Source organism: Anas platyrhynchos, chromosome 3 (assembly GCF_047663525.1).
Source record: "Anas platyrhynchos isolate ZD024472 breed Pekin duck chromosome 3, IASCAAS_PekinDuck_T2T, whole genome shotgun sequence".
Lineage (NCBI taxonomy): Eukaryota > Metazoa > Chordata > Aves > Anseriformes > Anatidae > Anas > Anas platyrhynchos.
Genome location: NC_092589.1, coordinates 19,219,104 through 19,241,571, shown reverse-complemented (window position 1 = coordinate 19,241,571; position 22,468 = coordinate 19,219,104). Strand labels below are relative to the sequence as shown.

The 22,468-nt window shown below is 42.6% G+C and overlaps 1 protein-coding gene and 1 long non-coding RNA gene across 6 annotated transcripts; one reads left to right on the top strand and one right to left on the bottom strand.

Moving 5' to 3' along the window:
* Nucleotides 1–1,753: 1,753 nt before the first annotated feature.
* On the bottom strand, nucleotides 1,754–12,555 carry YPEL5 (yippee like 5). 4 transcript variants are annotated; one of them, XM_005021961.6, is made up of 6 exons: nucleotides 11,919–12,106; nucleotides 10,850–10,998; nucleotides 10,695–10,751; nucleotides 10,419–10,522; nucleotides 5,530–5,702; nucleotides 1,754–3,868 (listed from the first exon to the last, which is right to left on the bottom strand). In XM_005021961.6, the coding sequence occupies exons 5-6, from the start codon at nucleotides 5,668–5,670 to the stop codon at nucleotides 3,644–3,646; spliced, it is 366 nt and encodes a 121-aa protein (XP_005022018.1). In that variant the 5' UTR covers nucleotides 5,671–5,702; nucleotides 10,419–10,522; nucleotides 10,695–10,751; nucleotides 10,850–10,998; nucleotides 11,919–12,106; the 3' UTR covers nucleotides 1,754–3,643. The 4 variants fall into 4 exon arrangements, with proteins under 4 accessions (XP_005022018.1, XP_027309441.1, XP_005022019.1 ...); XM_027453640.3 differs by lacking the exons at nucleotides 10,419–10,522; nucleotides 10,695–10,751; nucleotides 10,850–10,998; nucleotides 11,919–12,106 and adding an exon at nucleotides 12,412–12,555; XM_005021962.6 differs by lacking the exons at nucleotides 10,419–10,522; nucleotides 10,695–10,751; nucleotides 10,850–10,998 and having other exon boundaries at nucleotides 11,919–12,100.
* A 159-nt stretch (nucleotides 12,556–12,714) lies between these two features.
* LOC140002105 (uncharacterized) lies at nucleotides 12,715–20,532 on the top strand. 2 transcript variants are annotated; one of them, XR_011808053.1, is made up of 4 exons: nucleotides 12,715–13,129; nucleotides 15,250–15,335; nucleotides 15,997–16,121; nucleotides 20,239–20,532. It is a non-coding gene; the product is annotated as an uncharacterized lncRNA (long non-coding RNA). The 2 variants fall into 2 exon arrangements; XR_011808052.1 differs by having other exon boundaries at nucleotides 12,715–15,335.
* Nucleotides 20,533–22,468: the final 1,936 nt, after the last annotated feature.

The following is a 22,468-nucleotide window of genomic DNA, read 5'->3' as shown; positions in this document are numbered from 1 at the left end:
TTACACAGCTTTTTTTTTTTTTTTTTTTTTTTTTTTTTTTTTTTATGCATTTCACCACATACCTCTGGGTGCTGGCTGAACTGAGTCAGGTTTAACTTTCCACCTAATCACTAAAAGCAAATTGATCACCATAAGGAAGCTCAAGCAACTTGCTCAAGTTGAGCGCATGGACAGCAGCACTCTGTGTGGACTAAAGCATACTTGCATATGGATTTCCAGACCAGACCAAATCTAAAAAAAAACAGGTAGGATGGGGTTAAACCACTGCTCAGCAGGAGCAGAGCCATCCAGGCCATTTCTGCACCTTCTTGACTGTGCATGGGAGTGAAGGTCCACTCCTGAAAAGTAACAAACATCCTCTTCTTCCTTCTGTACTTACCACGTAGTAGTGCTTAGGCCAGTCTAAAGTGACAGAATAAAGTCACCCAGATTTTTGGTCAAGCACCCTTGTATGATCTGGCCATTCTGCCTGTGTTCCCCCAAAAGGACGGGAGCCTTGCTATTTCTCGAAATGCACCTGTTGCAATGTGACATTGGACTAAAACCACTATGGCACGCAGTCTGCTGTAGTTCAGTAAACCTAATGTTCCAAACATTTGTAAATGCTTGCAACAGTCAAATCAAATGCTTTCAGTAGGACAAAGCAAGATCCCAAGTCTAAAGATGGATTTCTTTCTAAACAAGTTTTAGAAATACAGCAATATATCTAGACATCAACAAGCACACCTCTTGTGCTAAATCAGAACGTAGGGTCTGAATGCTCTTCTTTCTCCCACCTGTCTGACCCTCTTTGACACTCAGGAAATGCAAATAATTCCCATAGTTTTTTGTTCCTTTTCTCATTTTATTTTATTTTATTTTTTTACTTCTGTAAGAAATACAAGTTTCTGCTAGTGTGGAACGCTTCAGATAATACAAACATAAACAAAACCTGCCATGAAGGACAAATTCTTTCCAGCTCCCTTCACCCAAGCAGAGGCCAGAAACTCAGTGCTGTTTTTTCTGCACTTCTTGTTGTGTCTTACAGTGACATTCAATGTTTCTCAAAAGAAACCGAAGAGCTTAAATTCAGCATCTTCTGCTGTTTTTCAGGGGACCTCAGACCCCTCTGCAATGCCCAAGTGAATGTCCAGTTCTACTTTTCCTGAATCACAAGTTATAAACAAGAGATTCAAACTTACCTCTAGTGTATCTGTCACCTCTTCTGCAATGCTGGCACATTGCACCTACCCCTTGTTTGGGAATCTAAGGCTATTGCCCTATTCCAAAATAACACTTAAAGCCAAATAGCAATGCATTCTCTGTTGCTAGGTGTGCTGAGGCTCATCAGCTTGTCTCCTACAGGTAAGTTATCCGTAAATAAAGTGTTTCAAGGGAGAAATTTTTGATGGGAAACTCTCCCAGAGCCATCCAGGTGATAACACAGGGGAAAAGCAGGCAGACCGAAAGAGCTACTGGATTCTGTTTTAAAACTGCAATGGACTTGAGCTCATAACTTACTATTTTTTCATGAACTTACCTCTTAGGTATCCAAGTGATATCCATGAAGTGAAATGCACCTAGCACCTCCCCAAACCAACTGTATACTCTCTTGCCACCTATTTTGAGAGAGATGCTCATCTACAGCTTATAACCATATGCAGTAGAAATTCAATCATTTAATTAATGAAGGAAAAGGATGACAGGTTATATAATTCATTTGGCAGACTCTGTGAAAATAAAATAACAACTGAAAAAGACTGGCAAATACCAATTCAGGACAAAACATACTTTATTCTACTGTAATGTCAGAAGTACAAGAAAAGTACTGCAGAAGACCATGCTAATGGGACTTTGGGGGTTTTTGAAGGACAGAAACACAAGATAACGGGGTACTACTGTACTCAGTGCAAAAACTGATCTGAGGCACAAGTACACTACTGTTTAAGCAGCTCGATTCAAGCACAGCTCTGGTATGTGATCTACTCTGTTTTCTTTCTATATGACAAATCTATAGTAAAGCTACTTTTACATCAAATAGGCAGTAGATTCAAGTCAGGGGTGTCCAAATTGCCACTAGGCAGCTAAAAATAAAATAAAAAATACCCTGCACAGTCACCTTCCACATTTTAATTTCAGATATGGAGCTGTGGCAAGTGAAGAAGAGTTATTCGGAAAGATCAGAGGCCAGATCTGGTTGTCTCCTTGTACATCTGTGGGTAACTTGTTTCACATTGGCCACTATTTACCCAATAAGAAAAAATAAATAAATATGGATCTCTGATAAAGAATCATACATATCTAACATTCAAATTAATTGCAGCCCTTGAGATCTTAACTTATGGCTTAAGACAATGAAAGTGTTTGGGCACCCTTGAGTTAATTAAGTTAATGAAGAGCATTTTTGCTACAAGGCAAGCAACATCACTGTTTTAAGCAGAGCTGACCTCTACAAGAAAGCAGAAATCCAAGTCACTAGTTACTACTAGGCTGACATGTACTGCTGCCCAGAAAGATAAAAAAGTAACATCACAATGAAAAATTTCAAAGTTGAAAGAGAAGAGAGTTTGAACACCAGAAGTGGCATATGAAAACAAGCTGTTTAAGTTAATCTTTTCACAAGATGCAGCTTGCGTAACTCTATGCATGAACAAACATGCTGGCAGTCTTCTCCTTTTACACAGCAGCTGTGTTTAACATAAGAAGTTCTGGGTTTAAAGAAAGCTACTTGAAGAAATAAGATCTGCAATTGCCTGCCAACTTAATGAGATTAATAAAGAAATAATGAAAAAAATTTACTACGGAAACAGGAGTTTCCCACTGGATCCCTATCATGACAAACACAACTTCTGATTGGTAAGCAACACAAGACTAAACAGACAGGTATTATTTTATATTATTACTATGCTTATAAGTTACATCAGTTTAAAAAAAAAAAAAAGAAGCCAAGCAGTTTTGCCCTATTTCAAGAATAGTTTTCAATCAACATCAGTTTACATAGTGACTGTGACTTCACAAACAGGAAATGGTGACATCCTGGGGTCAAGAATGACAAAAAAAATAATGGGCTCTGTGCTACCAATCAACCTCGACAAGAATATGACACAAGGGCCAGCCCAAGCTGTACCACCACTGAACCTTTAGCACTTGGCACAAATTCGGATCTCTTTAGTTTAGCTAGCAAATCAGGTGAAAAGACCGAGTCAAAAAAGAAGTAGCTAAAAACTTAAGCCAAAATTGGAATATACTTTTAAAAAAACACCTGTAATTTTAAAATAACTTTACACTGATATCAGTTTCTGCAAACTAAAAAAAGAAAATTGATCTCTCTCTAACAAAAGAAAAATCCCCCAAACATTTTCCTTTTAGCCCACTGTATCTGCAGATACATTCTCAGATCTAACAGTTATAAATGCAAGAGAGAAAAAGTTACAGCAACTGCACAACATTCTTTCTACGAACAGCTGCTGGAAGGATAGTAAAATATAAAGGAATAAAGAAAGGAAGGTTCCATCTAAAAAAACTCTCAAAATCTTTCCCACTCTGTAGTCCATGAATCCGACTCTGATGCTAAGGTGACAGTGTATGTAAGCAGATTTTTTTTGTTGATTTTATTACTTTCGAGTTTCGAATGAAGAGAACCCAAGCAGAGACTCAAGTCTCTTCAGGAATTGTCAGACGGAACATGCTCCTCAAATCCTTCACTCTCTCGGACCAAAGCTCTTTCCAGGATAACACGGCCTTCCTTGTAGCGCTGGCTGTCTTCAGTAGCAAATTCATAGATCCAACCCAGTTTGCTGTTGCAGTTCTTGCAGCTCACATCTCGAACCATGTGGCGGCCAGTGAGCATGACCCGATCCTGAACTTCACTGTATTGCAGATTTACCACCTAACACACACATACAGGGGACAGGGAATAGAAAGAATTAGTCTGCCTGAAGCAAACCTTGAAAACAATAGGCGTGAATGTCAACATTTTGATAGTAGTCTGTGACACTGTGTGTGAACTGAAAACTGAAGTCGAATAGTCTGTGGCCCCTGAAAATCTCCTCCTTGAGAAAGTTTATGCTTTTAAAAGACATTTCACAGGGTTGTATCACGATCACTGTCTAACGGAGAGAGGCATGAAACCCTATCATTAGACAGACAAGAGTGCAAAGTACAGTGTTCAACTTTGGGTGATATGTTCTTGGTGAAGAGTTTATAAAAACTAACTTTTAGTGAACCACTTGTAAATACATCTACCCTATTTCTAGGAACTAATATGACTGCTTATTTCCAGAAATCAGAACTAAATATTAAGATGGGGTACGTAAAATTCTTGGGAAGCTTTTGAAATAATCATACGAGAAAAAGGCTTGGTGGCTGAGAACATAAGACATTCTCTTCTCATTATACATTCACTTTTTGTGTATGCATTATCTTGTCAGTTTAAAATATATTTTTAACTTGTTTAGGCATTAACATCACAAAATCAGGATGTATAGTTCACTCAAAAGTGATGTCAGAACTATATCCAAACTGACAATGCATGGCAAGATTCTAAAAGATGGGGCTGCACTTCTTACACTGTCCACCTGATTATGCCTGCTCTCTCTGCGTCAGCTGTAAGGGTCCTGGCTGCAAAATGAAAGTCAAACTTCTTCTGTGATTGAAACCTACTATTTAACACACAGGATTTCAACCCCAAGACCATGTGATTACTGGATGAGAAAGAAATCAGATGCACAGCTCTCTTGTATAGCTATACAGACTTACTTGCGTATTCATACTACTCACAGGATTCAGTAAATACCAGACAGAAAGCCCCAGACCAAGCACAGTGAAGTGAAGACATTCTCGACACCTATATCAACTCTGCCAACAGCCAGTGGCAAAACGGTTTTCAATGAACACAAAACAAAAGATAAAACACTAACGGTTACATGATCAGGAACTTTGTGAGAAAGCAAAGGAAGATCACTGTTTCTCACTGACTAATGAAGAAGTCTATATCAAAGGGTTAATAATTACTGCTACAACTCATGCAGGGTTATGACATACATGTTTCAATCAGTTGATTTTAATCAAATTTGATAAATATAAAATATTGAACTAATCCCACGCACTATTACCTGTAAAAGATATGTTTTTATTTTGCTGAAATACTATTAGTCCAAAAATGATTTAGACATGAAAAATATGATCTACACTTCTTTTCTTTCAAGCTAAGTAAATAAAAGGCAAATTATTTTGAAACTCTGATAGACAAAAAGATAGTCTTAAAATGAGTTTGAGGTTCATATTACAGAACCTGGTTTCCAAAGCTATAACTCCCTACATTTTGGTGATGCTACAATATTCATAATCTTCTTTATAGTCTTTTAGTATTACAGATAAATTTAGACAGCTTGCCATTAACAGTCAATGCCAAATTTGACTTCAAATACAGTGGAATAGATCAAAAAATAGTAATTACACAGCACTTTTGGTAGAGTTAAAATCTTCTTGGCTGATAGATTAATATCTCAGTTTTCAGAAGTATTAGATCACATTTGGCTTTTTACCAACCTTGTTAAAAAGAAAGGCTCTTCCTGTGGCCCCTGTGAAGCGAGTGGAGATGAGCTCAGAGCGATTGGTCAGAATTGTGTCACAGTTTGCACAGGAGAACAGGCGAGTGCCACCAATATGATCCAGAAAAATTCTTCCCATTTTTGGAACTTATGTAAGTCTATACTCAAGACCTGAAAGAAAAAAAAAAAGTACATTTAAGTAAAGCATCACAGCAAACAAAAACAAAAAAGACCCACGTATATTGCTGAATATTCTGCAAACCCATTCAGCTAGTCATTGCAAAAGTTCTTTCAGATATAAATTACTGAACTCACAGACTGTATTCACCCTTTCTCACTCACCAGATTAAGAAACACCAAACTTAACCAAAATAACAATTTATTTCCTAAAATTGATCACATCACAAGTAAGATAACACACCTAGATACAAGTTAGTTACATTAAATAAGGGAAGTATGAACTGAAACTCTTCAAATATTGTGATGACATTTGCAGACCAGCCTCCTCCTAGACTACATGGTTCTTAAACCCAGAAGCTTACGCTTCTTCCCTATTTTCTTTTCCTCCTTATTATGATGCCAAAACTCCATTCTGGTTTATATTCTCAACGAGTCACCCAGCTTAGTCAGCACTGGGAAATGAAGTACATAGAAATACATTGAGTCACCAAGACAATTACAGTGTCATTTTCCCAAATAACACCCCCATCCCCTCCTTTATAAATATATTTGCTCTCTTGTTTTGCACATTTATCACATGCAGCCACAGAATACCACCATCCTGGATGCTTTTAAAACACCTGAGTAACTCCCCTATCAGAAAAAGAGCTTCAAAAGCAAATGTAGATTTGCAATACCTTATAAATAAAGCCCTTGCTAGTAGGGAAAATTAAAATATCTCAACACTAAACCAACACATTACTAAGTTACCTAGTGAGTAGACGCAGAGCATATCAGACAGTCTAAAACTTAATCACAGAGGATGAGATAACATGACAAAGGAATTAAAAGATGCTATTTTCATTTCAACTGCAGAAAAGTTTTATGATTAGATATCTGAAGTTAAACAATATGCCTCCATTTATGCTTCAGATGCGGACTCAAAACAGTATTTTCACTGTTTTTTCACACACAATAATGCAAAGTAAATCTGACACTGTGATATACACATTGTGTGGACATTTCAGAGCAGGAGACAGTGTGCTGTTCATACAGAAACCTGTCAAATTTTGTGCTCATCGAGTTGAGTATTCTGTGTCAAATGCCTTGAGAACAAATACCTAAACTAAACACGTTTCAAGTTTTAGAAGCTCAGTTTCTCAAAGCTTACTTCAAGATGCACAAACAAAACGGTATAAAACAAGCACCTGCACACACAAAATTTCAAGTAGTTCATACATACAAAAATCATAAATCACTGGAAAATATTTATAAACAGGTTGTTTCCTTACAATGTAAAAATTCTAACCATGAAAAAGATGACTAATATTGAATGGAGTGTTTTTAGCGTAAGCTCCTGGCGTGTGGATTCTTCAAATCACTCATCTGGAACAGGCTCCCCAGGGAAGTGGTCACTGCACCGAGCCTGACTGAATTTAAGAAGAGATTGGACTGTGCACTTAGTCACATGGTCTGAACTTTTGGGTAGACCTGTGCGGTGTCAAGAGTTGGACTTGATGATCCTTAAGGGTCCCTTCCAACTCAGGATATTCTATGATTCTATGATCTTCTAGACCCCATCTGAAGGATATATAACAATTCAAAGCAATGGAATGACACTTTCCTTTAAAGGTGATACAATACCCATTGCTCTTCCTGAAGGATAAATATAACAGGTCTTGAGTTTGATAAAATATTTCAGATAATTAGCTCAGCATAGTGGTGTAATTCCTTGTGACTGGACTCAAAATACAGTAAATATTTTTCTTCAATTTCCTCTAAGTGCCATACCTTTCTAATATGGGCCTTTATCTTCCATAGCAAATGATGAAGAAAAAAATTTGAACAACGACAGCATGGAGGAAAATCAGCAGAAAATAAGTGTGAGTATCAGTCAATCTCCAACCAGAAGAAACCACAAATACAAGCAATAGATGTAATTGTGACAGATATGCCCATAAGGCACTTGGCCTAGCTCTATGCACCATTCTTACTACTTTTGGATGTTATTTTATGTTGATTGTATTGTCTATTAAAGACAAGGAACTGATCACAAGTTACTGTAAGCGTGAAATCAACATGCAAAGGGGTGTTTCCTTCAGGGCAAACAAAAGGCTCACCCTGTCATTATTTTTAGAAGCTAACATAAAAAATACAAAAACATGCCTGTCTTTTACCAAGAGCAGCCCAAACGCTGACCTTGCAAAGTGACAAAAACAGATCCATTACATAGACTAATCTAGCAAACCATGGTAATTTGAAAAACATACACCAGAACTGTCAGAAATGCAAAGATAGCAAGCTTCTAAAAACATAATTCACTTAACTGCACCAAAAAACAGGAACCCAAAGACACTGAGATTAAAATTTAAATACTTAAAGAAAGTTGAGTATAATTCTTACTAGTTAAAAGTCAAAGTGACACTCAAATATTATATTACTTCTAATACGGCATCATGCATGGAGGTGTTGAGTCCTGAAGTCCAAATATTTAAATAAATGCATGAATAAATATAACTAAAGACTTCAGGTCTGAAAAACTTGTCCAGAAATAAAAGGCCTAAATCCCTCAATTATTCATATCACCACAAAGAGCTGAAAGATACCTCATCATTAACTAAATGATAGAGAAGCTTCCAACAAGAATTAAGCCCTAACAGAAAGAAGACAAGAGATTTACTCAATGGCAGCACAAGGACGTGAGAATTCATGCTAAAGCTCCAGCAGAATCTAACAGGCCAACTGGTACTGGAAGAATGCACTTCAGAATACAGGACATCAGAAAGAAAGCGTCTTTTTGAGAAAATCAACATACTTAAAAGTTTAGAAAATAAACCTCTATAATCTGCATTGCTAGTTTTTGTTGTTTGTTTTTTTTTTAAATCAGTCTTAAAAAAAAAAAAAAAAAACATGCTCAAGATTTAATGCAATCCTATTCGAATTTCTAACATTTCGAATAACCACTGCACTCATCTGCCTCATGGCAATTTGTGGTTAAAATAAATAACAGCCTGGAACTCCTATCATTAGCTCTCCATTTTCATTGTTACAGAATTTCAGCAAATCCAAAAAGATCCAGCTGAAAACGAGTCACCTTGCATAGTCATTGCATTACTATTCACAGTTATAAAACGTAGAAAAATTACAAAATGACTTCTAGTTAGACAGTCTCCAAATGCTGCATTTGATCATGAGTTTTCTAAATGAACTAACAAGGAACTGTCACTTTTTCTTCACATATAATTTAGAGAAGTGAATTTTAATTTGGAATCACTCCTCTCCCTCCCCCCCCCCCCCGCCCTTTTTTTAGCCAAGCTACAAAACATGGTATTCACTTCTAAGACCAATGCAGAAGGTACTTGCTGTGTATAAAGACTGTTCTCTCATTATGTAAAGATCCTGCATCCTAAAGGGTATACTCACTGTGCGTTGGAGGAAAAACAAACAAACAAAGCAGCAAAAACACAACAGAACGAGGGAAAGCAATTTTCCATATTGGAAATGGAATCGGGACTCATACTCCTTACATACCTAAGTGGAGTGTACAAAGTCACCCAAGAGAACTGTGATTTCCTCCCCCCCCATAGTTTTCACTTCCATGTAAAAGGCACGGCCATCTATTCACATTTACACATGTAAATGGTCTAAAAAAGCCACTTGTAGGCAACGGGAAGGCTTTCTTAAAAAAAAAAAAAAAAAGTCGAAGAATTATGAAACATTAAAGCTCCTCCAAGAGCCTGGGAGAAGGAAAATGCACAGGAAGCGCACTTAGCCATTCATCCACTCTTTACATTTAAAGATAGTGAAAGTAACTTCCATTTGTGCAGAGCGCTGGCCAAGTTTCCTGTTGGCATTCACACCAGAAAGTGACCCTACCAAATCGCACCAGTGACATCACGCTACCAGCAGAAGTTGCAGTAGCAGTGGACAGAATATCTGTTACTCACAAAACCAAGGTCTGAGAAAAGACTTTTTGGCCCATGCTTTCTTCTTTAAAGTCAAGCTAGGTATTTTTTGTTGGATATATGTCTCTGACAAAGTCCTGCCTGCACAAGTCATAACATTAAAGTCATGGATGCCAAATTAAAATGACAGATTTCTTTACATCTCATTAGTGTAGGTATCTACCTACACAGTTAAACCTGTATTAAATCCACAACAGTTCAAAGAGGCAGGTACTTCTATGAACTTCAGGAAGATGCCACCATGTCCTAAGTCAGCATCCAGAACACTACTATCAACGTGCACCTTTGAGAGTACTTTTAGAAGAAGGATCAGTGATAGCTCATCTTCCCTAGCTAGTAATGCTTGTCGATAGAGCATCATTGTGACAGTACAGGCCTTGATATAGGTTCTTAGTCATACTGTAAAACATTTCTTGCCTACATGCTTCTCCAGTAAGTGCATGGACAGTCAGGAAACCATGAGCGTTGTGCCTGGGTGCTGTAATGTGCATTCCTGTGCAGAGTGCTCCTAAACTTACACGTCTTTCAGTGTTGATTTTGGAAACACCGAGCAACAGCTGTAAAAGAGCTGACATTCAACAAGTTAAATTTCACCACTAATCTGCTCACAAAGTTCAAACCACCTGAACAACTATGTGTTTGGTATTTGTAGTACATAGCCTGCACACTTTCGTAAGCAATAATGAATAAAAAAGTAACGCAAAGAGTTTTTTATTAACATTTTTAAAATTACAAGTCATGGTTTTCTCGTCTCAGAGTCTACCTCTTGAAGACACAGGGCAATGAGTGAGAGCTCAAGAGAGCCACCAGGCACACACCAGACTGCAGATACAGCAGATGCCTCAGTGTTGCTTCAGCATCTCAGATCTACAACAGAAAACAGCTGCTAGTTAAAGGATACAAAGCTATCACAGCCTCTCATTCTCCATACCTCTAACTAAAATAATTTTCATTTGTATGGTGAGCAAACAACTGCTCAACCTCCCTTGAAAAATGATGGTGCGTTCCCCTGAATAAAACATTCTGACAATGTACTTACTCTGGAACAGAGCTTAAGATTCATTGTCTCATCTCAGGAACAGGGCTTAAGCTTTATCTTCTCATGGACAAAAGAGGGAAAAGGATACTTAGCACAGCCACACAAGACTACACATTAAAGAATCACTGGGGAAAAAAAACACAATTTCTCTTTACCTTGCCAGGTTTCTGCTGCTCACAAGTGAGGATGCATATGAAAACGTGTTGAAAATGTGTAGCCTTTCAGCAGGTCTGAGAACCAGCAGTCCTCCAATATAGACTTCTGCGTCTGTTAAAGCAAACAGGGCCGAGTCTCTGGCCCGTGCCTACATACAGAATTTGTTATCAGAAAGCACCACACGTAGCCAAAAGCAAAGAACTGGAACAGGATGCTACACTCCTCAGAGCCACCCCCACTACCCTACGAAACTGCACAAGGAAGTTAACACAAACAAATGACTGAAGAGTCTTTGGCAATGTAATGAACACAGTGCATGGCTCCCACCCATAACAAGTTGGCTTTCAGCAGGAAACTGCATTTGTGCAAGTGACAGCAGTGTAATTTTCTGTTGTGGACAGTTTCCTTCAGGTAGAGTGAAAGTTTTGTGTACAGGCAGTGTGTTTAAATGCACCCAGTTACGTTCTGCTGGTGTATGCAAACACTGACACGTGACAGCGGGTGCACCCGGATGGGGGCTCGCTTCTAGCACTGCCCCTTTACCTCAGTGCCTCCCATGTCACAACGCTCTTGTGAGATAATAAATAAAAGCACTAACTTACAAGTGATAGATTCGGATTAAATTTCTTCCCCACTACTACACAGAGTCCAAACCGGGTAACAACGTGTGTTTCCTGGTCATCTTCTCCCTTCTGAGTTTTTAAGAAGCCTGTATTTCCTGGGTTTCATTTTTTTCTGTACTAAATATACAAAACGTTTGTCTACCGATCCAGTCTGCAATTTGAACTACAGTTGAGCTAATTCCGATGTTTTGTTTTCATTACTTTTAGCGCAGGAGCGGTACAAACCTTCACCAGGAGACACCAACGGCTTAAGAAGTCACAAAAAGAAAATAATAAACAAATATACAAGCAGCAAAGAGATGGCGAGAAGACGACGACCACCCCAAATACACCCCGAAGGCACGAAGGCTGTCAGCGTAACCCCCTCACCTCACCAAGAGCCTCTCCCCCCACCCCGAAACCCCTACCCGCAGAGCCTTCCCCCGAGCTCTCACAGCACACTTACACCAGATATTTCACCACAAGGTGTTTTCAATCCCAGCCTGAGGCACACACACTCCGGCCGGGACCCCACCACGACCCTACCAACACCTCGTCCCCCCTCTCCCCTCCCCACAGGCCGCAGGGCCGGGGCCCGGCTCCCCCCTTGCCACAAAGCGCGGGGCGGGGCGGGCCGGGCCGGGCTCCGTCAGGGGCCCGCAGCCAACCAGCGCCGGCCCGGCCCCGGCAGCGCCCTGACAACAAGCGGCAGGAAACAGCTGACGGGGAGGGGGGGGGGGGGGCACCGGCAGGGCCCCGGGCACGGCCCCACCGGGAGGGCACGGCTGGGGGAGGGAGGGAGAGAGAGAGAGAAGCGGAGAGGGGGGCAGCGAGCAGCCGGGGTGGGGTGGGGGTGGGGAGTTGCGGCAGCGCCCGCTCGAAGCGGCTCCGTCACAGCCACAGTCGCAGCCCCCGCCTCGCCCCAGTGTCCCCGCTCGAAGCGGCCGCCCGGCGGTTACCTGCCCGCTGCCCCCTGCCCCCTGCCCTGTGGCGGCTCGGCGGGTCCGCGGCCGGTGCCTTCCGACGCTCCGGGTGCGCGGCACCGCCCCCGGCCCGCCCCCGGCCCGCCCCGCCCCGCGCGTCAGGCAGCGCCGGGGGAGGGCTCCCGGAGATAAACGGCCGGGACCGCTCACGGGGGTGTCGATCTCGGCCGTTTTGGGGCGGTGGGCTCTGGAAGTGTGGGTCTCAGTGTGGGTAGTTGGGTGCTGAGCGCTGACAGGGCTCACGGTGGCCTCAGCCTCCCTCTGCGTGGTGGGGAGTAAGGGAAAGGGGTTTTGGGGGCTGTCAGGCAGCAGGCACCTCAGGGGTGGTGGCACAGGGACAGCAAAAGTGCTGAGGGGGTTAGAAGCACAGAATATCCCGAGCTGGAAGGGAGCCGTAAGGATTATCCAGCTCCTGGCTGCACACAGGTCTGCCCAAAAATTCAGACCGTGTGGCTAAGTGCACAGTCCAAATGCTTCTTGAACTCCAACAGGCTTGGTGTGGTGACTGCACCCCTGGGGAGCCTGTGCCAGTGTGCAACCAACTTCTCAGTGAAGAACCTCTTCTGGTACCCAGCCTGAACCTGCCCTGCCTCAGCTTGACACCATTCCCGTGGGTCCTGTCACTGGTTGCTCAAGAGAACAGATCAGCGCCTGCCCCTTCACACCCCCTCGTGAGGAATCACAGAATTTCTAGGTTGGAAGAGACCTCAAGATCATCGAGTCCAACCTCTGACCTAACACTAACAGTCCCATAAACCATATCCCTAAGCTCTACATCTAAACGTCTTTTAAAGACCTGCAGGGTTGGTGACTCCACCACCTCCCTGGGTGGCCCGTTCCAGTGTCTAACAACCCTTTCAGTAAAGAAGTTCTTCCTACGATCCAACCTAAAACTCCCCTGGCGCAACTTAAGCCCATTCCCCCTCGTCCTGTCACCAGGCACGTGGGAGAACAGACCACAATGAGGCCTCTCCTCAGCCTCCTCTTCTCCAGGCTGAACAGGCCCAGTGCCCTCAGCCGCTCCTCATACATCTTCCTGCCTAGGCCCTTCACCATCTTCATTGCCCTCCTCTGGACACTCTCCAACACTTCCACATCATTTTTGTGCTGTGGTGCCCACAACTGCACACAGTGCTGGAGGTGAGTGAGGCTGCACCAGCACAGAGCAGAGTGGGACAATCCCTCGACCGACTAGCAATGCCGTGCTTGATGAACCCCAGGGTACGGTTGGCAAGAAAGCCATAAAGGCTGCACCAGGGGAACCGTTTACATTGCAATCATTGTAATATAACCATGAAAATAAAGCAAAGCACAAACCTATAAATAGTATTGGCAAACATGGGGACCCCCTCATGGTGTAGGGTTGCTGGTGGGCCCTGCTCTGCCTCAGCAAGGCAGTAGGGAGTGGTGGGACTGTGGGGACTATGCTGGCTGTCAGCAGGGATGGCTGCAGAAACCCATCATAAGTGTTGCTTAAGGATGTAGTTTAGTGGGTAATATCGGTGGTAGGGGGACTGTTGGTGGTCATGGAGGTCTTTTCCAACCTTAGTGATTCTTTGATTATGCTACATTCTCAGGAATAAGGAAGGTAGCAGCACCAATCAGGAAGAAACCAAACTGACCATGAGACAAGCAGAGAATGGATTAGCCTTTGTTCAACAGATGGTGTCAGGGACCGATGTTTTTATCTCCCTTGTAAAGGAGCTTAGAGGAAATGGGGCAGGAGAGGGCAAGGTAGGGCACATTTATTAGAATGAAGCAGCAGGCTCTAGCAGCTCTGCTGGAAAACGCCAAAAATACCAAAAGAAATTTCCCATTAGTTTGCAAGGGAGATGCTACATGTCAGCTACGGGGTGAATAACAGGAACAGCAATATTGTACCACATGATACTTCTTTTCAAAGTAGGCTGGGAACATTCATTAATTCTCTTCTGGCATAGGTAAATTCAGTGCAGTCAGCAGTTTATTCCTATACTTCACATGCCAGGATTTGGGAAGACATTTTCCACAGCTGACTCATATTGTGATAGCTTAAATGACCCTGGGAGGAGGAACCAGTCTCCAGAAAAGGCCTGGTGCTAGGTCTGGAATTTAATAGACTAGAGAGAGATCGTGGCTGCCTGTACCCAACAGTTCTAGGAAGGCCCATCCTTGAGACTAAATCCAGTCTCCCCCTACTGTGAGTGATACTATAGGAGGTGTTTAAGGAAAACTGAGGTGATTGAGGACACAAACTATACAGTGAAAATCAGGCACCAGCGTATTGATCTAATTAAAACCTCTGACAAAACTTCAGCAGAAGTCAGTGAGCCCTGGGTTTATCCCATTGAATTAGCGTCACGAGTCAAAAGCTGTTCATGTAGATCTCTCTTTAAAGATGAATGTTCGACCTTAGTGGTTTTTGCTTCTACTCAGTCTCCAGAAACACTACCACATTTCTAGCACATTTGTGGATTCCTGTGTGGCAAAGCTGAGCCTACCAAACATGCATGCCAGAGAACTGGGCAAGGATCTAGCAGGCTTGTCCATTGCTGTTTCTCCCATGCCCAGAAGTTCTGGCAGCAAAAATACGAAGCTAGACATGCAGGCTGTGATTTCCGAGAGAGAAACTTGACTCTTATACATCCCCTCTATGAGTTCTCAGCTTTGCTACTCTTCAAAGGCTGGGTTCATTTCACTAGGTGCTCTTGTTATTTGAAAACGGTTACTGATGACCTGTATTTTCCAGTGGAGAAGGTGCAGCCTGCAGCTTCATTCTTATAAAGTAAGCCTACTGACAGAAAAGTAATATTTTGCTTTTCATTTTCCCCTCAGAAGTTGGCCATTCACTCCCAGCACCCTGCAGATAGCAAGCTGAAACTTGTTTCTTCTGCTTTAGCTGAAAACTGCGATGGACACAGGTACCATTTACAGAAAGATACTTTTTCAGATGATTGTTTTGCCAGGGGAAATCATTTATATAGGTAATTTAAAGATTAGAAGATTAGGATCAAGGATGAGGTGGTCTCTCTATGCCCCCTCTGTAACAGCAGAGCTGGTTTCATTACCCTGTCACTGCCCCCCCCCCCCCCAAACTGCTGGTCAGATTTTGGAAGGTGCTTAAGTATAAAAGTCCAAAGCATTCAGGAGCCATATCATAGAAAGAATTTAATGTCCAAAGGGAGCTTGGAGTTTGTGCTTTTACTAAGATGTCAGGAACAGTGACAATAAGCAGACTCAATGCCAGGGAATACACAAAGCTCTCCTGCGTCAATGAAGAGTCATCATTGTGAACGTCGCCATTCAGGGAGGCCAACAGAGGGGCAAAAAATCAACCTGAAGCCAGCCACTATTGCAATCAACAGTACTCACTGCCATTCTCTAGCAAAGAGAGCACAGTTGCTAAGTACATGTAGAATGGGTGTTGATACAAGCACATCAATGATGGGATCTCACAGCTTTTTGTATTGCTAGGCCTTTTTCTGTTTTCTACAGGGAAGGAAGATTACTGAAATGAGGAGAGCTTTCAGGTTGTGGTCTCTTGCAAAAGGATAGACTGATTATTGTTCCTCCTATTTACAGGTTCCCATAACCTTTTCCTTGTCAAGGGTCAGGATTACTCCATCCCTCCTTCTCTGAAAATGTTTAGAAACCACACCTGCTCCAAAGGATCAAGAGGTTTGGAGGACAGACCATCTGTATGACAGGTGTGTGCTTGCTCTTTCCTTTGCTGCTGTGTCCCAAATATTGCTGTATAGTGGCAACACTCTGCAAGCTCATATGAGTTCACTTTTTTTTTCATTTGGGGGAGATTTTATCAAGTGCCCTATACCTTCATAACGGTCATCTGATTGTGTCCCTTCCTCCACATGACATCTTGATCTGATGCACACATGGGAGTAGAGAGAAGATGCAGTGGGGTGGTGCTCCATTGACCCTCCTGAACAGGGCAGGCAATGATTTAGCCGTCAACTCCCATCTGTTTCACAACAGACAATTTCAAGTGAGCTAATGTTCAGCTAATGTAAAGCTGGAACCATTCCTTTAGCACGAAAAAAAAAAAAAAAAAAAAAAAAAATCCAACAACAACCACTAAGCAAAAACAAACAAAATCACAACAGCTGTCTACCGAGAAAGGAGATAAATATTTTGAGAGAGAGCAGCTACTCCAGTTTACATTGAGTTCATCAAACAGTCTAGGTGTTCCCTATTGTTTGGGAGCAGTGGATGAGAACAAAGACATTAGATTGGGCTAGAAAGAGCCCTACACAGGGAGGCTGAGAGCACATACAAAATAGGACATGTTTTAATGGCTACACAGGCTCACCATTTTTTGATATAATCAGAGGAAAATACTAGATTAGGTATATGTACATATACACACACCTGAGGCCCAGATGAATTCCCATAGCTTTCTGTTTGGTTACACTTACATCAAGAGAATGAACTGCTCTATTACACTTATCATTTCATAGGACAGCAAGGAAAGATGGTTGTAGCATTGTCCATCTTTTCTGTTTGCTCTTCCTAAAGCTCAAGGTGGGTCTTCGCAGCTGCAGTCAACATGGCATTTCCTTGAATTTCTTGGAGCTGATTCAGTATTGTCAGTCTTTTAACAGTGCCACCCTTGTTCAGGAGGTGTCAAAGGTGAATGTAAAGGAAAGAGCCAGCCCCGTTCTATATTTAATAGTCTCTTTTGTTCATAGATAACGACACAAATACATTTATCAAGGATGATAAATTTCAAGGGAGCAGAGATCAAAAGGCAAGCAAAGTCTGGGAGAGGAAAGAAGTAGCCCACACAGAAATTTAGAAGGGAACAGAACAGTACATGCAAGCTTACCCAATAAATATCTTCTCTTCATCCATACCACTGAAGCTGTAGGGGAGAGGCTTGTTTTGTGATCTGCATTACAACCTAATACATGGTTGTAGTCTAATATCCCTCTGAAGGCAGAATACACATAAAACGGGAGGAGAGCTCAGTGAATATATGCCCATGTTTAAAACCAGTCTCCAGGGTGAAGAACCTTGAGAATACAGACTTCAAATCTGTTTTCAGTAAGCACAGGTGAGTGGCCTCACCTTCGTAAATGAGGAATGTGTTTTTGCATGTGAAATTTGATAACAGGAGCCCACAGCTGATGAAACAAAAAAGGCTTAGCTCCCCTTTAGAGGTCTGTGAGGGGGGCTGTCAACACAGAGGCCAGCTGTACAGCTGAAAGTACAGCACCATTTTGCACCTGGGATACAGTAGGAGAGACCATATATAGTTTATTGCAGGGCATTACTGAGATTGTCACAGAAGAGAGAATAGATTGCCTGAGAAAGAACCCAGGTACAATAGGAGATAAAAACTGGATGATAGCTGCATGTCTTACATCTGAAATTACAGCCCTGAGAACTTGCACTTGCACAGTACCATCCATGCAAAGGTTTTAAAGTACTTTGCTAGTCTGAATGAGCAACACAATTCTTGCCGCAGAGATAAAGATCAGGAGTGCAAGTGAGGCAAAGCAAGTCATCTGAAACCCCTTGTCAGGCTAGAGTGGGGATGGCCAGGAGTTCAGCCAGGAGCACAGAGCAAGGAGTTTTCCCATTTGCTGTGCTCTCCGGGCTACACTTTGGCCAAGAGCCCAAAGGACAGGGTGCTCGGTGGCTTTCACTTGGTCAGCTGCTCACATGGCAAAGAATATGATGTGGCACTGGTTCTCTCATGTGATCGTACACCAGACAGGGGCTGATTTAGGCTAGCAGGGGGGACTTGTAAAGGTAGCCCGTGTTACTCTAAAGCCAGTGAAACTGGTGAGTGTAAGAGGAGTACAGAGAATTACAGGTTTAGACTCAAATGGGCTCACACAACTATAAAACAGCATGTGTGTAAGCAACCCACACCATGCCTGATTCAGTGCTCTTATTTCAATAGGACTACACATAGATTGCTCACATTTGACAGATGTGAGCCAGCTTTCTTCCTAGCTTTGTGAGACATAACATGTGAAGGTGGATGTTGGCTTTCACGGGTGATTATGCATCAACAATTATATCAGAGACACACGATACAACACTACCAGTATCTCAGCAATGACACCTTCATGTGGGACAGGCACACCCAACACAGCGTGGGGTGGAGGGCACCACAGGGCTACCTACTGGAAGAGGAAGCCTTCAAAGAAACATGGCCACTGCATGTGTTTTGAGAGGGGCACAGGGCAGGAATAAAGCAAACAACAACATGAATTAACCAATTAAAACGTGGAAAATTATTCCATGGTTACTGTTGTTGCATGATTAGTCAAGCTTCTAGGCATCTGGTAATGTGACAGCTAATTATTATTACTACTGTGTTTTGACAGATTTTTAAGAGGCCTCATGTAGGTGCCTCACTCCTCTTCAGTGTACAGAGGCTTAGGCAACAGGGACTTGTTCATAGCCCAGCTTCAGACTGGAATATGGGAGGCTAGATGAAGTAATGATTCCTTTGTAAGCCTCTAACAAGCTAAAAGAAAATGTACCCTCACAGGTGCCCTGCTAAAACCTAGACTGGTTTGAAAAGATTATTTAGATTGAATTAGCCAATTTCTTTACAGGCCAGTTAGTAAGGCTAAGTGATCCTTGTAGAGCTGCAGCATAAGAGTGTACGGTTTTCTATACATCCAAGCACATCCTGTCGTTTTGTAGAGCTTAGGACACTGTCAGGCTTATAATGCACACCACAAAGAGAGGCAGCAGAAGTGCCTAGCACATGCTTATTTGCACTACTAGCTACCCCCCATCTCCACTAACTCAACAGCATTCAATAAAGCAAACTCCAGAGGGAGGGAATGGATAGATATGAAGACCCCTTTAGCAGACAAAAACAAAGGGGTGTGTGTGTAGGGGGGGGGGAGGGGGGGGGGGAAGTAGTCTTCTGTCAACCCCACCCCAAGCAAAAAGGAGGAAAGGAGGAACTGGGAGCACTAAGTAGACCTGTTCGTCATGGGACCCACATCTGCAAGCATGTATAGACAGTTCTGCATGAGTTAACACAAAGTAAACCATGAAAAAGGGCCTCAAAAAGATACTGGCTTCTTCCCTTACATTAAATGAGGGCAGGCTTAACTCCAAAATATTTGTCAGGGAGCAGCAATGAGCCACTGTTCCCAAGGAGCACCAAAGCCATGAGCCAGAGGCCATCTTAGCACAAACCTAGATCTGCAGACAGCAAGCAGAACCAGATGCTGGTAACAGGGTCAATCAGCAGGACCAGACACAGCAAGCAATGAAATGGGTCTGTGCTCCATCCAGGAACAAAAGGGAACAGCAAGGTCAGATCACAAGCTGCAACAACCACACGAGGGGGCCAGTCATCCAGCAGAAAAGCCCCCTGCAGAGGAAGTCGAAGGTCCATTCAGGAGGCCAGACTAGATGCAGACATACCTGCAACCCAACTCAGGCAGGAACTGAGCAAATCCACAATTCAGAACTTAAAGGGAGCCCCCAGGGCCCATGAGCAGAGGGCATGGGGTGGTAGCCCCAGGTGGGACTGGTCAGTGCAATTAATGTCTCCGAGTGCCCTCAGGGCCCTGACTGTGTTTTAGAGTTAAAATGGCATTGCTAAACCAGGAAGAGGGTGGTAGGAACAGGTTAACTTGAACTTCTCAGAGTATAACACGTTGGCATTTCCTGATACCCATTAAAAAAAAAAAAAAAAAATCATTTGTTGTAATTTAGCATGACTTTAATCCATGAAAATGCATTGATATTTGTCTGGGGGAATCTTGGGCTCAAGCCTGATGAATTTACAAGAGGAAATGTGTCTGATCTTGATCCTATTCCTTGCAGCTTTTTGTTTCAAAACCATGCACACTCTGGGCAGTTTCTGATTCTGATTTCTGACTTTGGGGAGATCCAGTTTTAAACAGAGGAGAACAAAGCAAGTCCAGAAGAAACACAGTGTGGAGAAACCAGGACTGGGACATTTTTAAACTTGATGCTTGAGCAATGCTTTCTTTTCTTCCTGTCTCCCCAGTTCTAATGCAGTGGTAATCTCTCTGAACCTTTCTGTACTTTTCCTTCCCCACCAGTTCAAATCCAGTAGTCAAACTTACTAGGGTTTGGAGTTTGTGTTTTGTTGTTGTTGTTGTTTTTACATCACGTCAAGAAGCAAAGTCAGAACCTCACATTTTACAGGCAGCGTAGAAGTTGGCTTCTCCAGGTTGCGTAAGTCCTGAGCAAATTTATTTGCTTGGAAGATTTCCAATGGGCAACTTACTTACAAAGGAACAGAGCAATGCAGTATGCTTTTCCCCAAAATAGCAACCAAACAAGGTAAAAACAGCTTACACACAAAAATTGCAGCTGATGAAACGAAAGGAACAGTTTGGGATTAGGGGGCAGCAAACCAGAATGACAGAGCCAAGAGATGGATTAAAAATAAATAGGTCAAAGTCTGATTGAAACACTGTGAAAAGCTTTCAGCTATCAATTTCACTTCGTCACCTGGAAAGCTGAGAGCAGAGTTGAACCATGTATCAGGCTCAGGCGGGTAAATTTTCTGTAGCTGCTAATTGCCCCCTGATTTCTGAAGGCACCATTAATGGCCATCGACAGCAGATCTGTCACACCGCCCTTCTGCCTGCATTTCTACCTTCTGGGACAGTGATGCACCCACGAGCCATGTTCCACTGCTATGTAGCCATCCGCAGGCAGCCCACGTGCTTCCTTCTGCGCTAGCTCCCGGCTGCTAATAGCTGTCATTAGCTGCTGAGAAATGAAGATGGTGGCTCTCAGCTGGGAGGAGGTTGGTGTGCGCTGCTGACTCACTGCACACGCCTCTGAGCAATACAGCAGCAAGCACAACTGGGACTGAGCAAGAATTGGTTGCTACATGATCACGTTTGGTTGATTCATTCTGCTTCTTCTTATTATTGTTATTATTACAGCTAACCTGGGAAGTTTTCTTTTGTGTGGCATAGCTCTGCCTGGGTTGACACCTGACCCTTAGTCGTCCCTCTCAGCTATTAGGTTACTGCCACGCAGCGTGGTTGTTTTATCTGTTCCTCCACGGTCCTTTAGCCCACACCCCCAGCCTGATCTTTTTAGGCATGTAGGCAGTGGTAGGCCCTAGCTCAGAGTCAGCTGTTCAGCACAGAAGTCTAGGTAATGCTGGGAGGGAGCTGATAAACATAAATTAAAATAAAACCCACAGAAATTTTTCTTTATATCACTGCTTAAAGTAAGCCTATGGGGCAAACAATGAGCTGAAATAGGCTTTTATGTAAACCATTTAGAAATAGCCTGACACCATTTTAGAGTAGAAAACTACCTTATAAAAGAAACCCTTCATGAATATCTCACTGTAATATCATAGCCCATTGCTTTTGTTGCTTCAGGCAAACCGGTGTTTGGCAGTTTCTTACAGGTCATTCCTCCTTGCTGTGCTCTGCCTGCTTGCTTCTCTGCAGAGTATCAAGACTTTGCTCTGAGTCTCTGCTGCTCTGCTCTGATTCTCTGCTCTAGGAAGTCATCTAAGTCTGGGCTAAGTTATGTGACCCCCCCCCCCCAAGTCCCCCATGGTGTTGTAGAATTACAAATACTCAACATGAGGCAGAGCAACTTAGAAATCAATTTTTGGCTCATAACAGCAGCTCTTGAACTGAGACCTGCAGCACTGAGGTAGGAAATACTTGAAATACTTTCCTACTGGCTGAGCTGGACTCAGCTTTCCAGATATTGCTTATCTTTTCCCTTGTTTCTAGAAACCAGCATACATAAAATGGAAAGGCAACTGTAGGAAATAACCTCCTGATGTTACCCTGTTAGTTTTCCATATAACAATGCAGCCATAGCAGCACTGGTCTGTTGCTGGGAGAGAAAAAGGAAGCTGTCTGTGCTATGATGCAGAGGAGTGGAGGTCTCCACAAGGCAATTCTCTGCTTGAAGGACTCTACACCAAAAAGAAAAGAAGAAAAAATCTAGAGAACGGACTTTGCTGTTGGTCTGACAAGCAAATCATCCTTAGCACTCTGCATGATGGCAGGAACCACCCATTCCACCTTGTTTTTTTCTAATA